The 16,562-nt window shown below is 51.5% G+C and overlaps 1 protein-coding gene across 8 annotated transcripts in view; it reads left to right on the forward strand.

The window, feature by feature from the left end:
• LOC147008025 (nucleolar transcription factor 1-like) overlaps positions 1–16,562 on the forward strand; it is a 129,428-nt gene that overhangs the window by 8,219 nt on the left and 104,647 nt on the right. For 3 of the 8 annotated variants that reach the window (XM_085865760.1, XM_085865758.1, XM_085865764.1), the window contains 5 exons: positions 222–321; positions 2,883–3,059; positions 3,478–3,597; positions 5,598–5,759; positions 15,696–15,869. In XM_085865760.1, coding sequence (XP_085721886.1) covers positions 222–321; positions 2,883–3,059; positions 3,478–3,597; positions 5,598–5,759; positions 15,696–15,869 — 733 coding nt within the window. Of the gene's footprint in view, positions 1–221; positions 322–2,882; positions 3,060–3,477; positions 3,598–5,597; positions 5,760–15,695; positions 15,870–16,312; positions 16,475–16,562 lie in introns of all 8 variants that reach the window. The other 5 variants (XM_085865759.1, XM_085865763.1, XM_085865761.1 and 2 more) reach the window with 5 other exon arrangements.

Raw genomic sequence — 16,562 nt, forward strand, 5'->3', positions numbered from 1 at the left:
CAAATTAAGTCGCTACAACCTCCATTGTGTGACCCTTCGTCCTACTGTCAAGTTTGGTTGAGATTGGATAAATAACCACCGAATGTATCGTGGTGAAAAACACACACGGACGGACACCAAATTGCATGTTTCAGAATGACAGCACAATGTGAATGATGCGCAGTTGAGCGTAAGCACAAACGAGTGATGTGTAACCAGAGCTCTCAAACTTGTTTTTTCAGGGACGAATGTCCAGACCTTGTTGAAGTGACTCCTCCCAAGTCGGATCTTCCAGAAAAACCCAAAATTCCGCAGCAGCTCTGGTTTTCACATGAGAAAAAGGTGTTCATGAAGGCGATGATGTGGGAGGAAAGGCAGTGATGTGTATGTAAAATGTAGACATGAGAGTGTTCCGTTTTTATTTTTATTATGAGAGGTCAGAAAACAGGGGTTTTTAAGAACTTTATTTGCTGGTAGTGGGAGGGGGGAAGGGTAATACTCAACTTGATTGTAGCCTCAGTTCCTGCGGAAGTATTGACGGAGAAGTTGAACTACCCTCAACTCGCAATCAAACTCCTGATGGGTTAAACTATGCTTTTCAAAATCGCATCCATGTCCGAAGGAAGCGGTGCAGTTTGGCATTTCCTTCTCGTGAAGTTCGGCAGTTGGACCTCCACCGTTGTGTCAATTCAGCATTCAGCGATATAAAATGGACCGTACCATATTTACTCGCATCGTGGCCACGCCGCAGTACATGTCCGCACCCTCTGTGGCGGTATTACACTGAGAGGAGACATCGGCACGAGGCAGCACTTCCATGTCGTGCATCGAAGTTCAACCTTACCGTAGTAAAGGCATGTCGTGATCTTGCCAAGGCCTGTGTTCTCACTTTCAGAATGCACGTGGATGCATTCCAGCCTGCCCGTCGTCTCCTTTCAGGAAGACCCTCGTGAGGAATGGCACATTTTGAGAGGCATCGGACTCAGTAGGTTTATACATTTTGTGTAGAGCCGTGATCAGAGTGGTGGAGAGGCGAGAGCGGGGAGTGAGCGCACGCTGAGGAGGGCTACACGACCCTTGTATTGGTGTTGAGTCGATTTGGCTCGCGTGGTGAAGCAAGACGCTCGGCTTTGGCTCTTGGTTGAGTCGTGAGAAACGGACCCCGAGCCTCGTGCTTGTCATAAGCAGCTGCACTGGGGCTCTGAGCCTTGGTGTTGAGTGAGCACAAGAATACTCGAAAGGAGGGTTTTTATTTCTATTTTGTGTTCCCTTTGTCTGTATTTAAGGATTTATTCACTTTATTATTATTATCATTCCCTTTTGAATTATTGTTCTTTGTAAATATTTGTTTATGTTCATTAAATGCGTTCATTTTAAGAAACTGTGTTCATGCGTTTGTCGTGGGGTTCGAGGATAAACCCTCTGTGCATCAGTTTCATTCCCCGTGCTCCTCTGCTTCGCCGCCATTGCGCCCCATGCCCTGAGAGCACGTGTTAAAATCTCCGAGGATCAACGTGTTCCCCTCCCATTAATAAGGAACCGCTCGGCCGTCCCGGGGGCTGTAGCCCATGTTGATCTCATGTAAAGCGTTCGATTCAGTGAATCAGGATTCCCTCTGGAGGATTCTTGGTCTTTGTGGGGTGCCACCAAAACTGATCGATCTGATGTCTGAACTCTACTCTGGTACTGAGAGTGCTGTGAGATGCGGTGACACCATCTCTGACTTATTTCCAGTTGTTACTGGAGAAAATCAGGGGTGTGTACTGGCCCCCACACTTTTCAGCACTTGTATGAACTGGATTCTGGGGAGGATGTCTGAGAGATCAAGCTGCGGTGCATCGTTTGGGAATGTCAAAATCTCTGACCTTGATTTCGCAGATGATGCAGTCATCTTTGCAGAGACTCTAGATATCCTTTTGAGGGCCCTCGAGGTGCTGAATGAGGAGTCGGAGCCACTGGGATAACAGGTTTCCTGGGTCAAAACTAAGATCCAGGCTTTCAATGACATCTATGATGCTGTCATCTTGTCTGTACTTGCTTGTGGTGAGGAAGTTGAGGTCACGGAGAGATTCACTTACCTTGGCAGTGATATTGATGTCTCTGCTGTTATGTGTCGGGCCTGGGGAGTCATGGATTCACTGGATCATGGGTGTGGTGCTGCCGGTACCTGTGCGGGAGGACGGAAGTCCGAGTCTTCAGGTCATATTTACTTCCAGTCGTGCTTTACGGATGTGAGACTTGGACTCTGGCCAGGAATCTGAGACGGAGACTTAATTCCTTTGGTACCAGGTCTCTTCGGAGAATCCTGAGCGATCGCTGGTCGGACTTTGTGTCCAACGAGCGGTTGCTGAAAGAGACTCAGATGAGATTTGTTACCTGCATCGTCCATGAGCCTCAGCTGGGGCTGTATGGACACGTGGCTCGTTTTACTGATGTTGATCCTGCGAACCAGATTCTCTCAGCGAGGAACCCTCCTGAGTGGAGGAAGCCAATGGTTCTGACCACGTGCCTCGTGGTTGCAGCACTTTGATCAGAATCTCAAGGAGATGGAGATGGGCCAGGCATCTGCCTGGGTGATGGCCAGACGGAGGCCCCTGGAATTTCTGCGGAAAGTGGACGCAGCGATGCTCGACTCCGGTGCATGCTCCCATACCTGACCTGACTTAACCTTTCCACCTTTCCACATTTTCAGGCCTTCGTTTTTTGAACCATTTATCACTTAAATTTGGAATCAGTGACCTTTCATTGAATAAATCCCTCGATATATATTTTTAAAATACTTTTTTTTGTGGAGCATCACCACACAGCTATTGTTTCGCTGCAGCCTGGATGGTGTGTGAAAATTGTATCATTTGCTGGGATGTTGAACTAAATTGTTGTCCCCTCCATGACCTGCCTTGCAGGAAAGGTACAAGAAGATTGAAACATCCTTGAAGGCTTACTGTGAACAAAAGGCTCAAGCTTTGCTGAAAGAGTGCAAGGAGACTGTCATGAGAAAACGCAAAACACCTGGGACACCGAGGACACCTGAGCAGGTGTTCCAGCAGAACCAACTCGAGATTGACATCAAACGTCTCAAGGTATATCTGCCACACGAGAACATTTCCTCTGCTTTACCGCCTCGCCAAGCAGGAGGTGGGTTTGCGGTCGGGCGTAACAATAAACCAAAACATGGCCCTTCCGAACCGATGAATACATCAAGGCGTTAAACGTCATGAGCCCTTGTGTACCGCTTCACTTCCTGCCTGCATAGCTTCAGCAGCGCACACTCGAGGGTGTTTTAAAGAACGAGAGTTTATGGTCACGAGTAAGGGATCGTGGAGTCGTCGTCCATGGTTTCACCCTTGTTTGAGATCTCTTTTCTCCTTCTGTTCCTTTTGTTACGTCACGTCCTGATCCATTCTGTGCTCTTCCACGAGCCTTGACTATGTGCACAAAAAATCCACAATATTTGTTGCATTTTTTTGGTACTAACCCATTTTCAATTCCCACTTAAAGTTGGAGGAGGATGATGACAACGATGATCATGAAGATACCGATTATGATCATGATGAGGATTATTCTTCTGTTGGTGATGATACTCTGGATTCTTCTGATTCTTGTACTTCTGACAGTGGGGTGAGTGCTGCAAATAGGTATGATGTATTACTGGACCCGTACCTTTTATACCTATCGACCCTCCAAATCCCTTTATACCCTCCAAACTCCTGAGGTCCTTTTTAGACTTTTTAAGACCGTTTCGGCTATTTGGACCACTTCAGACACTTAGACCTTTAGACTTTCAGAACTATTTCGACCACTTTGACCCTCAGACACTTTTTAGACATTTTATAATCTGCAGCCTGACTGAGTGCTGTTCTTCCCTCTGGGCTGGTGCTCCCGCCTCTCACCTTTCTCAGCTTCACACTGTGGAAACCAAGGGATTTAGGAACATTGGTATCTCCCGCAGTGAGGCTGAGTCATTGGGCCTCTCACTCTCTCTCTCTCTCTCTCTCTCTCACCACAGGCAGGTCAGTGGTCTTTCTGTCCTCTATCGTCTCCTTATCCCCGCCCCATATTTCCGCAGGATGCTCAAGGTCCACCAGCAACCCCCTACTGGTAAAACTTCAAAAATCCCTGCTCACCTTCACTCTCTCATGCCTCTTTTTTCTCGCCTTTGGAATAAAGTCCCACACTGTCTTCAATCCCATTCTTCCCTCCAGACCTTCAAAACAGTTGTTCACCACCACCTCTTGTTATCCCCCATCCAAAACCTCGATCGTTTTTACCCCCATTAATCCACCCCAAACCCACCTCCTTCAAATTCCCTGCTTTCCTTTCTGAAATTTCCCTGTCGTGTAAGGTCCTGAAAGTCCCTGTAATGTCCACCTTGTATACCCCGTCTTCCCTGACCCATCCCTCTCCCTTCCACAGATCTCCGAATGTCTCTGTTCCCCACTGTTTTGGCATTCCCTCTCCCACCCCTCTTGTCCCCTGCCTCCTTTTGTTGTGCGTTGTGTGTTAGCTCTCATACGAGCCTCGACAATGTGCACAAAATAAATAAATAAATAACCCTTCAGACAATTCTGACCCTTTTGTTGCTTCAATTACATCCTTTGGACCCCTTAGATCTTTTCAGACCCTTTGGACACTGCAAACCCCTTTCGACCTTTGAACTTTTCCACCTTTTCAAAGGCCTTTGCCCTTGAGAACATTTAGAACTTTCATTTTCAATCAATGAACTTTCATTCTTCTTCTTGCATATGGCAGTTTGGCTGCCAGGTAGCTTTCATTTTGTCGGGGGCATGTCTATGCCTCTGATACTGTGCCTCCTACACCAGTACACAGGTACTCATTTCAACAACTTCAAAAGGGTTACAAGCTCAGTCAACCCCCAACTGGTGTTAATTGAGTGGCCAACGGGGCTCAAACTCAAGACCTTAAGACCCCATGCCAGCCATGCTAAACACGAAGCCAACACCAGGCTTTCCTTCTCTTGACCAAATAATTCCATTTACGTTTTTAAAATACTTTTTCTTTGTACATTATTACCGTAGTTATTGATTTATTTGTACAGCTATTGTTTCGCTGCTGTAAACTGCAACCTGGATGTTGTGTGAAAATTGTATCATTGTTGAAGGATGTTGAACTAAACTGTTGCACCCTCCATGACCTGCTTTTTTGACACACTTCGGGTCACGCGATCGGCATGACCTCCGCAATCTGACATCCCTATCCTGGCTGAATGGTGTTTCCCAAATTTGGAGAATACGATTTTTACATGAACTTACTAAGTCCACCATTTTTGACCTTCTTAAAGTCACGTGACCACAACAAGATTTGCAATCCCTGTTGCCAGTCAGTGGAGGACGAACGTTGCTGCGAAATTTCAGGCGGATCGGCGCAGCGGTTTGGCTGGAGACGTGGAAATAGGAGACGGACATACGGACGGTGCACGATGACAACATGTCATCTGGAATTCCAATTCCCAGAAAGTTAAAAAATTCCGCGTTCTGAGGAGACATCATTGATGAAGTGTCTTGTGGAACAATGTTATTGTTGTCGAGTTGACATCTTGTCTTGCTTTCACTGCTTTATCTCATGCAGTCACCTGAGACGACTGAATACCTGCACCACAGGTCGTGGCAGCGGCAGAGCGGCCTCAGAGGCCAATTTCGGCCATGTTTCCTTTCTTTGAAGAGAAGAAAAAGGAGCTTCGTCAGAAACATCCGGACATGCCTGAGCGGGAACTGACGCGACTGGTTACGTGCTTGTGGGAAGAGCTTTCGGAAGAAAACAAGGTGATCTGTGTATTGTGTTGTTCACTTTCATTGTTAACGAGCAAATACCGCCCGTCGCTTCGTTGACGGGGATACTAAAGGGGGAGAGAGAAAAAGAGGGGGGAAGAGGAGGGAGGGGTGGGGGAGAGAGAGCAGGGTGAGTGAAGAGGTGGAGGGGAAAGGAGAGAGGGAGGGGGAGCGAAGAGGGGTGGTGGAAGGGAACCATTCGCTCGGGATTGACAGAGCACGAACCACTCGCTCAGGGTGACGGAGGACGAACCACTCACTCAGGGTGATGGAGCATGAACCACTTACTCAGGGTGATGGAAGACGAACCACTCGCTCAGGTGACAGAGGACGACCCAATCGCTCAGGGTGATGGAGCACGAACCACTCGCTCAGGGTGACAGAGGACAAACCATTTGCTGAGGATGACGGAGCACGAACCACTCGCTCAGGGTGAGGAGGACGAACCACTCGCTCAGTGTGACGGAGGACGAACCACTCGCTCAGGGTGACGGAGGACGAACCATTTGCTGAGGGTGACGGAGCACAAGCCACTCGCTCAGGGTGACGGAGCACAAGCCACTCGATTTGGGTGATGGAGGATGAACCACTCGCTCAGGGTGATGGAGTGCCAACCATTCGTTCAGGGTGATGGAGGACGAACCACTTGCTTAGAATGATGTGGCGCGATAGCTCTATCGCCAATGGGCGCTCGGCAAGTGGCTGAAGCACTCCAATTCAATGGTTGATAAGGAACCGTTAGCATCGCATAACACAGCCGACTGCACACCATAAAGGATCACTTTCAATTTAAAGCCGGTGTTCACCGCGCACGCAGGAGGTTATGAAATAAAATGAATCTATAAATCCGCCATGTTGCCTGCTCGTCTTTTCACGCGTCACGTGGTTCATCGGTTCAGGGTTCGTGCAAACGTTATAACTTTTTTTGAAACGTGTTTTTTAACCAGATTTGCTTTTATTCCCTGCAGAGCACCTCGCAAAACCTCCGAAAATATAGACACAAATCTGGCAAATGCTATGGACAGGCAGTCAGTCCCTCGAGGGACAGGGCACGACGTCTGGCAGTGAATGCATTAAATCAGAGAGCTCAACGAAGCTGGTTAATTTTGGCACGTTCCTAAATTTTTTGTTCACTCAATATAATTCTCCAAAGGGTAGAAAAAGATCAGTTTAATGCTTTGGAAATTTTACATTTTCTTGTATATTGTTGTGGTTACCAGATTCGCAAACCACCATTCAGGTCCCTTAGGTGAGGTATCTCGGTAAGTGCATGTGTAGTTAGGCCCAAACCCGTTGTCTAGTGGGAATACATGTCATTTATACGTGCTGCGACTCTTCAGGATAGCCGTTTTTCTTTTACTATCTTTATTTTGGACCAACCGCCATGATCACAACCACAACATCAACCACCGACCACAACCACCGCTTCACCACAACCGCCACGACCTTTACCGTCACAACTCGCCACCATCGCATCACCGTCATCTCGCGCCACTCATGGGCACCGATGCTGGACTCGTGTAGGGCGCACGTTGAACAGCGTGTACAAAATCACGGATTTTCTGCTTCAAAAACGGATCGAAAACGACACACGCCCACTTTTGCCGTCCAATCGGTGAGCGAGGGGCGACTGGCCCGCCCCAGGGCGATCGATATATGCAAATTTGTGGATCAAAAAGCCTTCACGCCCACTTTTTCTCGGGCCAATGGGGAGCGAGGTGAAAGGTCAAAGGGAGGGGGTCAAAGGCGAAGTTACGGGGGGATAAAAGGACGGTGTTCGTCAGTCAAAGGAGTCGTAAAAGTCAGAGCGAAAGAGTCAGCAGAACGAGGAACGAGTAGTAAAGGTCGGAACGAGGCGAAGGAGTCGGAACAGAGAGTCAAGACTTCGCGGGCGGTGGAGCTGCTCGTCGTGTGCGGTGAAGTCGGAACGGAGGGGACGAGCTGTGGAGAGGCGGCGAGGGCGGACGAGGGGGTGCGCGCGTCGTGCAGGGAGCTGCACCCCGGGGAGGCCGACAGCGCGACCTGGCCGAGGTGGAGACGCTCGTCGCATATAATAAAGATCCTCTATGCCCCGAGCATCAGCAACCCCCTCCTGTTTCCCCCCGCGCTGAGATAGTGCGACCAAGGGGGCCCCGTTCCCACCCCCAGCCAGGCACTGTCCACGAGGCCCGCGGGTTGCGGGGCCATCGCCGCTCCGCGTCTCATCACCAGACGGGTAGGCCCGACCAGGTCTCGGCCCCAGGCCTACCTCATTCTTGAGGGTATTTCTTTTCCTTGGTTTTGGGTATGTGTTGTCGGCGCCGTCTGTGAAGTAGAATTGTATAAGTGTTGCCGTGTGCTCGGTAGTCGGAATTAGCTCTGCACTGTGTTTTCACTTTTATGTTTGCTTTTTGTGTAAATGGAATTGTGTTTTCTTTTTTTGTGTGCATTTGGTGGAATTGTATTTGTGTGCTTCCCGTGTGCAGCGAATAAATGTGCTTTATTGTTGAACTGTTCTCCCGCTTCGCTTCGTCTTTTCCTCCATTGAATCCCCATCTTGCTTCACGTAAAGGGTTGGTAGTGGGCTGAATACGCCCGATAATTAATCGAACCGTCGAGGTCGACGATAACACCGCTCGGTTATTCTGATAGTACGGAACGGGTCGCTATGGGCCCGTGTCCGAAGTCGACCTGCGGCGAGGTGCGATCGCCCGGTCTACCCTCCGCGTGGGTACTTAGGTAGTTCAAATTTGGCGAGCAACCCTATCCCACGCGGGGGCTGATTGGCTCGATCGCGGTGAGACCGAAAGGTCCACCCGTGACTGGTTCCCGGCGTTAGTCCGAGAGGGTCACGACTGGATTGTCCGTCCGGTGGGCGACGTGCCGCGATTCGGAGTTACGTGGCCGTCGCACGCCGGCGGGCGCGAAATCCGCAACACTGGTGTCAGGAGTGGATACAAATTCATCGCCCCTCGCGGCACTGGTATCGGAGAACAGGAAAACGGGCTCTCCTGTCTCCGGCCAAATTCACGGGAATCGGTCCAGGGGTGAGAGAAGCGACCCCGATTCCCTCCAAATTACGAGCGAGTTAAATTAACCCTTCACGAGAAGCAAGATGGCGTCTCAAGGCGAGCGGGAGCCGGGGGTATTAGAAATGTATATGTGTAATAATGTAGAGTCCATGGTCCAGGATGGAATCCCCGGAGCAGGAAATGTTGATTGTGCAGGAACACGGACTCGCCCAACTGAACCCAGGGCCCGAGGTGGGTGCGGCAGCGGCCGCGGTGTATGACACCTCCCCCCCCCCTCTCCACCAAAACCCTTCCCCAACCCTTGCCGAAACGGCTCAGCTGAGTGCATCCAACATGGCCCAGCCATAAAGCCATGCTGGCGGCAATGAACGAAAAGATGATTGCGAAAATGATCGAAAAAATGGATGCAAACACAAATGAAATGAAAACGAAATGAATGAAGTGAAAACGACGATGGATGCGAATACACAGCAAATGAGGGAAGAAATGAAAGAGCTGCGGGGTGAGACGCAGAACATGGGCCGATGCCTGCAGGCGGGCATGAAGGCCGTGACCAGGGAGCTGGGAATGGCGACTTCACGTGTGGGAGCAAACGAGCTGGGTGGGGGTGCAACGGCTGACAGGCCCGCGGTGGAGGCGGGTAAAAAATAATTCGTGGAACGTGTTGGGCGAGGGTCGTGACGATGACCGGGAAAGGGAAAAATTAAATGGGGAGACCAAAACGTGTGAGACGAGACACGAGGTGACGACAACAGAAATAATAGTTGAGACAAGGGAGGTAAAGGGTGAAGAGTTGGCAGAGACACGGGAGATGGGAACGATAGAGGGAAGACTACACGATGAAGACGGGGTAAGTGACGCGCACACACACACGGAGGTAGTGGAGGATAGTGAGGTTGAGCTCGCGGAGCGTGTGGGGACCCGGTGCGAGCAGCTGGATGACCTCCTCCAGGAACAAGGGGAGGGAGTATGCCCCCTCGAGGCGAGTCACGACCAGGTGAGTTCGGTCGTGCTTTGCGAGGTTGAGGGGACGAGTGCTGTGGACGGGTGCACGGAGAGCTTGGGGGGTGTAGAGGCCCCGGAGACCCTTGTGGGGACACAAATCCCCAGTGTGGTTGTCCCTGTGTGTGTGGTGCAAGGTGTGAGTGCGTCCCCGTGTGTGGAAGCGACCCCGTGTGTGAGTGGTGTGGTGGCGATGGTGCCGGAGTACGTGCTTCCCAGCACGCCGTGTGTGGATGAGGCACCGTGTGTGAGAGAGGCCGTGTGTGTGGATGAAACGGCCAGTATGAATGAGGCACCACGTGTGAGTGGTGTGGTGGCGATGTTGCCGGAGTACGTGCTTCCCAGCACACCGTGTGTGGATGAGGCACCTAAGTGTGGATGAGGCACCGCATGCTGAGTGCCCCCGCGTGTGTGGATGAGGCACGGAGTATGAGTGAGGTGCCGCGGGTGAGTGCCCCCGCGTGTGTGGATGAGGCACGGAGTGCGAGTGAGGCACCGCGGGTGAGTGCCCCCGCACGCGTGAGTGAACGGCCGTGTGCAAGGTCGCTGTGTGCCAGGGAGACCGTGTGTGTGAGAGAGCGGTATGAGAGGGAGATGTCGGTTGGCATGCGGGAGCACGCAGCCGCGTCTCCCCGTGTGAATGTGATGGTGTGGACTGTGTGCGTCGTGACACGCAGGTATGCGTGGGTTGAATGGCGACGACGACGGCGACAGAGGAGAGAAAGCCGAGTAGCGGCTGTAGTTGTTTCGAGGACCGTGCCGGGTTCGCCCAGCAGTGAGCACGCGGTTCGTGCTGTGCAACGCACGAGACCACCACGTGCTCGCTTGCGAGAGTGAAGTCCCGGTCCGGAAACGCACGCGGTGGATTTGCCGATCCCGCGGACGGACAAAGTTTAGGCAGGATAACGGATTTGGACCGGACGGGTTCTCCACGCGATCGTGTGTGTTCAGCTCCAACGGGCAAAGCACATGTGTTCGCGTGGGAAACCCCTCGAGACGTGGGGCTTGTGTTTTTTTTATGCGCACGGTGACGTCATGGCTGCACGTGGGGTTGGAATCCGGCAGGAGGGGTATCTCTGCCGGATGGTCCCGTCCAAGGAGGGACGAGGAACACGTGCAGCTGCATGACGTCACGGGCAGGTGCAAAGTGCGCGAGCTCTGAGTTGCCGCGCAGGTGCTGCGCATGGAAAAAAAAAAAAAAAAAAAAAAGCAAGGCTCACTTTCGGGTGTACAGGATTCCTGGGCAAGGGGTGAAAGACCCCCCTTACCTGGGCACAGGATGGAAAACTAGTTAGGGGGAAGGGTTAGCTTAGCTAGACCGACTTCATGGGGCAGGGGTAAGTCCTCATGGAGTCCGTGGAATGGATTAGGTAGAGGGATTGTAGCCAGATTTAGGTTGGGAAATAAAATGGGATTATTAGGAGACAGTGACAGACTTGAGGATGTGTAGAGGGGACGTAGCTTAGCTACGTAGTGTTAAAAGGAACGTGCTACTAGTTTAAGGGACGACGTGGGAGCACGAGTTAGTTAGGGGAGGTAGTTAGAAGGATGGCAGAATTCGGTGGTGTGTGTGTTGAAGAGTTGTTGGTGAGTTATGATGTGGAGACATGTTGAGTGAGTGAGGCCAGTGGGTCTGTGTGAGTGGAGCGAATGGGGAATGCATGGTGCGATGAGTGATTGGGGGGAGGAGTGACTCCCGCCCAAGGGACCCCGGGGTCAGTGTAGAGTGAGTTAGCTGGGTTAGTCAAATTGAAAAATGGAGGTCGTTTTGTTGTTAGTGGGAAAGTAGGCTCGAGACCCATTTGGAGGGGTGCAGGAGCCCTGTTGACGGGCTTGGGAGCGTGGCTGCGAAAGGTGAGTATCGCTGAGTGGGTACCCCGGCACCAGGCTAGTCGGCCGTGTAGGCTGCGGGCCCATGGGGGGCCGGGATAGAGTAGTGGGCACGGGTGCGCCTGCTTGGTGCAGGGGCCCGGGGCGCCATTAGCCGCGTGGGCAGTGTTGTGGGCACGGGTGACCCGGAAAGGGGCCCGGGAGGCCGGCCTGCCACGTGTGCGTTTCAGGGAGGTGCCATGGGGGGCACTCCCCGGTGTTAGGGAGCTGGTAGGCTCGGAGGCAGTGTAGTGCCCGGGGGTGCCATAGCGGGAGATTCGGCAGAGGGTCGTGCCTGCCAAAGGGAGCCACGTGTCCCAGCCAGGAGACCGTGTGAGGGCACGGAGAGAAAATTGGGGGGCGAGGCCCGAAATTGTGAGGACACCAACACAGGCGACGGGAATCTGGGTTGTTAGAACCAATAGTTAAGCGAGAGGCGCTTGTTGAAAGCCCCGGGGTAGTTTAACAGTTAAATGGTTAGGGTAGATTAGGAGATGTACCCCTCCGCACCATCCATCCCCTCGCTGTCGTTGTGGGCCGCTGGACCCACTTGGTGTTAAGATCGCCGAACTCTGGGGAGGCCATTCTGAGGCTTCGGTGGGCCTCGGCACAGGACGCTAGCTCTCCCTTATTCCCCTCCGGGAAGGGAACGTAGGGGTTGGGAGTAGGCTAGGTGACAGAATAGGTTAGCCGAACAAGGACGATAAAGGGGGTTAGGGGACGATTTTAAAAATAAAAACAACAAAAAAAAAAGAAGTTGGGGCTAAATTGGCGTTTGACAAATTAAGGGAGTGGGTATGTACAGTGACAGGCAAAGGCGATAGGTTGGGAGGGAGACAGGTAGGTAGGTCCGAGCCCGCCTTCCAAGTGGCCAGCACCACCGCACTCCCTCCACCAACTTCCACTGACGGCAAAAGCTGGCCAGCTTCATCTGCTGGCTGTGTTACTGCAAGGCCTGTGCCGGCCAGTTCATCTGCTGGCTGTTTTTCTTCGAGGCCTGTGCCGGCCAGTTCATCTGCCGGCTGTGTTTGCCTGCAGCGGCCTTCTTCTGCGGGCTGTGTTTGCCTGCTACCTTTGCCATGCCATGCCCACTGCCCACGTTCACCAGCCCCGTTCAATTTTTGCTTTGCCCCCCCCCTGTTCATTTCCATGTGCGCCAGGATCGTAAAAGCAACAGTTTGCAAGCTGCAAGAACTGCCCTGTTGGCAGCTACAACACGGGCCTGCAGTGGCGGCCCGTGCACCGTGTTTGCGTTCATGCATCCATTCGTTGTGTTCATTGCGTGTGCCACTTGAGCTGGCACGGAGACTGCGTTGTGCAGCCCAAGCACCGTTGTGGTTCACTGCGTTCAGTTCAAAAGGGAAGGCCTTGGACTGCGTGTGAGCAGCCAGCCACGTTCCGTCACCTGCATTGTTTGAGTCAGAGACTGCATGTGGGCAGCCTGGCTCCCTGCTAACTGCTTTCTTTTGCAGAGTTCATTGATCCTGGGCCATGGTTTAGTGTAAAATTTGTAAGTTAAGGTTAAGATGTACTGTACATATGAGTGCGCCCCCGGCATGTATGTCTTAGCGCCGGCAATTTTATTTAAGTCGTCCGTGTGAGTGAGTTTGTTTAGGTAGTTACGCAGCCCTCAGGTTATTTATTTTGGGGACACGAATACCATGAATGTCGCACTCAGGGATCCGTAGGTAAAGTGTACTAGGGGAAAACTACACATGATGGCACACGAAAATTTGACGACTCGGGACGAGTCTGTAAAAAGGGGAGGGGGTAGTGTTGTGGTTACCAGATTCGCAAACCACCATTCAGGTCCCTTAGGTGAGGTATCTCGGTAAGTGCATGTGTAGTTAGGCCCAAACCCGTTGTCTAGTGGGAATACATGTCATTTATACGTGCTGCGACTCTTCAGGATAGCCGTTTTTCTTTTACTATCTTTATTTTGGACCAACCGCCATGATCACAACCACAACATCAACCACCGACCACAACCACCGCTTCACCACAACCGCCACGACCTTTACCGTCACAACTCGCCACCATCGCATCACCGTCATCTCGCGCCACTCATGGGCACCGATGCTGGACTCGTGTAGGGCGCACGTTGAACAGCGTGTACAAAATCACGGATTTTCTGCTTCAAAAACGGATCGAAAACGACACACGCCCACTTTTTGCCGTCCAATCGGTGAGCGAGGGGCGAATTGGCCCCGCCCCCAGGGCGATCGATATATGCAAATTTGTGGATCAAAAAGCCTTCACGCCCACTTTTTCTCGGGCCAATGGGGAGCGAGGTGAAAGGTCAAAGGGAGGGGGTCAAAGGCGAAGTTACGGGGGGGATAAAAGGACGGTGTTCGTCAGTCAAAGGAGTCGTAAAAGTCAGAGCGAAAGAGTCAGCAGAACGAGAACGAGTAGTAAAGGTCGGAACGAGGCGAAGGAGTCGGAACAGAGAGTCAAGACTTCGCGGGCGGTGGAGCTGCTCGTCGTGTGCGTTGAAGTCGGAACGGAGGGGACGAGCTGTGGAGAGGCGGCGAGGGCGGACGAGGGGGTGCTCGCGTCGTGCAGGGAGCTGCACCCCTGGGAGGCCGACAGCGCGACCTGGCCGAGGTGAAGACGCTCGTCGCATATAATAAAGATCCTCTATGCCCCGAGCATCAGCAACCCCCCTCCTGTTTCCCCCCGCGCTGAGATAGTGCGACCAAGGGGGCCCCGTTCCCACCCCCAGCCAGGCACTGTCCACGAGGCCCGCGGGTTGCGGGGCCATCGCCGCTCCGCGTCACATCACCAGAGGGGTAGGCCCGACCAGGTCTCGGCCCCAGGCCTACCTCATTCTTGAGGGTATTTCTTTTCCTTGGTTTTGGGTATGTGTTGTCGGCGCCGTCTGTGAAGTAGAATTGTATAAGTGTTGCCGTGTGCTCGGTAGTCGGAATTAGCTCTGCACTGTGTTTTCACTTTTATGTTTGCTTTTTGTGTAAATGGAATTGTGTTTTCTTTTTTTTGTGTGCATTTGGTGGAATTGTATTTGTGTGCTTCCCGTGTGCAGCGAATAAATGTGCTTTATTGTTGAACTGTTCTCCCGCTTCGCTTCGTCTTTTCCTCCATTGAATCCCCATCTTGCTTCACGTAAAGGGTTGGTAGTGGGCTGAATACGCCTGATAATTAATCGAACCGTCCGAGGTCGACGATAACACCGCTCGGTTATTCTGATAGTACGGAACGGGTCGCTTAAGTGGCCCGTGTCCGAAGTCGACCTGCGGCGAGGTGCGACGTTCGTCTACTTCCTCCGCGTGGGTACTTAGGTAGTTCGAATTTGGCGAGCAACCCTATCCCACGCGGGGGCTGATTGGCTCGATCGCGGTGAGACCGAAAGGTCCACCCGTGACTGGTTCCCGGCGTTAGTCCGAGAGGGTCACGACTGGATTGTCCGTCCGGTGGGCGACGTGCCGCGATTCGAGTTACGTGGCCGTCGCACGCCGGCGGGCGCGAAGACCGCAACAATATGTATGGACAAGAAGACAACATAGCCTTGCTTTCGGAAAACAAATAGGTGTATCGGCTTCGTTATAAGACTCGTTATTTCTTTAAATTATTAGATTTCAAGCTTCGGTTGTGAAAACTAGAGTACTTACAAACGCGATTTATACAGCGATTCAGCTATGATGAACAGGCATTCGGTAACATAAGAGAGAGAAAAAACTTTATCAGAAAGAAATCATTGCGGCCTGTTCCAAGTCAAGGTATGGTTGAGCAGGCCAAAAAACGTGGCGGCTTCAGACCCCAGTGAGGTTACCCAGGAAGCGCCTCAAGACCCCAGAGAGCGAGGTGCCGAGGATGCGTCTGATGAAGGATATAATTAAATGAGGACGTTAATTATCCTTAAAAGGAGTGTTTTAATTAACCTAAACACCCAATTTACACTCTCGCACTTCCTTGGAGTTTTCTTCATGCGGATGCAAAGTTTCAGGCTGCTAGATTTCATGGTTTGGTGAAAGTTTGATCATTTGCTGGGATGTTGAACTGAACTGTGTACCCAACATGACCTGCTTTTCAGGAAAGGTTCAAGATTGAAGCATCCTTGAAGGCTTACTGTGAACAAAAGGCTCAAGCTTTGCTGAAAGAGTGCAAGGAGCCTGTCATGAGGAAGGGCCAAACGCCTGAGCCACCGAGGATACCTGAGCAGGTGTTGCAGCAGAACAAACTCGAGATTGACATCAAATATCTCAAGGTATATCTGCCGCACGATAACATTTCCTCTTCTTTACCGCCTCGCCAACAAGGAGGTGGGTTTGCGGTCGGGCGTAACAATAAACCAAAACATGGCCCTTCCGAACCGATGAATGCATCAAGGCGTTAAACGTCATGAGCCCAAGTGTACCGCTACACTTCCTGCCTGCATAGCTTCAGCAGCGCACACTCGAGTGTATTTTAAAGACCGAGAGTTTATGGTCACAAGTAAAGGATCGTGGAGTCGTCGTCCATGGTTTCACCCTTGTTGGAGATCTCTTTTCTCCTTCTTCTTCTGTTCCTTTTGTTACATCATGTCCTGATCCATTCTGTGTTCTCCCTCTTCCTTGAATCTTCGCACGATGTGCACAAAAAATCCCCAACATTTATTGCTTTGTTTTTATTGTTTTTGGAACTAAACCAATTTCAATTTCCACTTTGAAGGAGGAAGAGGATGATGACTTCGATGATAAGCTTACCGATGATGAAGATGAGGATAATGATTCTTTCGATGTTATCGATACCAATGATGATCGTGATGAGGATGATTCTGTTGTTGATGATGATACTTGGGATTCTTCTGATTCTTGCACTTCTGACAGTGGGGTGAGTGCTGAAAATAGGTATGACGTATTACTGGACCCGTACCTTTTATACCTTCAGACCCTCCAGATCCCTAAAAAAACCCCAAACC

The sequence above is a fragment of the Eptatretus burgeri genome, chromosome 22, assembly GCF_056783735.1.
Source record: "Eptatretus burgeri isolate ZD-2024b chromosome 22, Ebu_testis_v1, whole genome shotgun sequence".
In the NCBI taxonomy this organism is placed as follows: domain Eukaryota; kingdom Metazoa; phylum Chordata; class Myxini; order Myxiniformes; family Myxinidae; genus Eptatretus; species Eptatretus burgeri.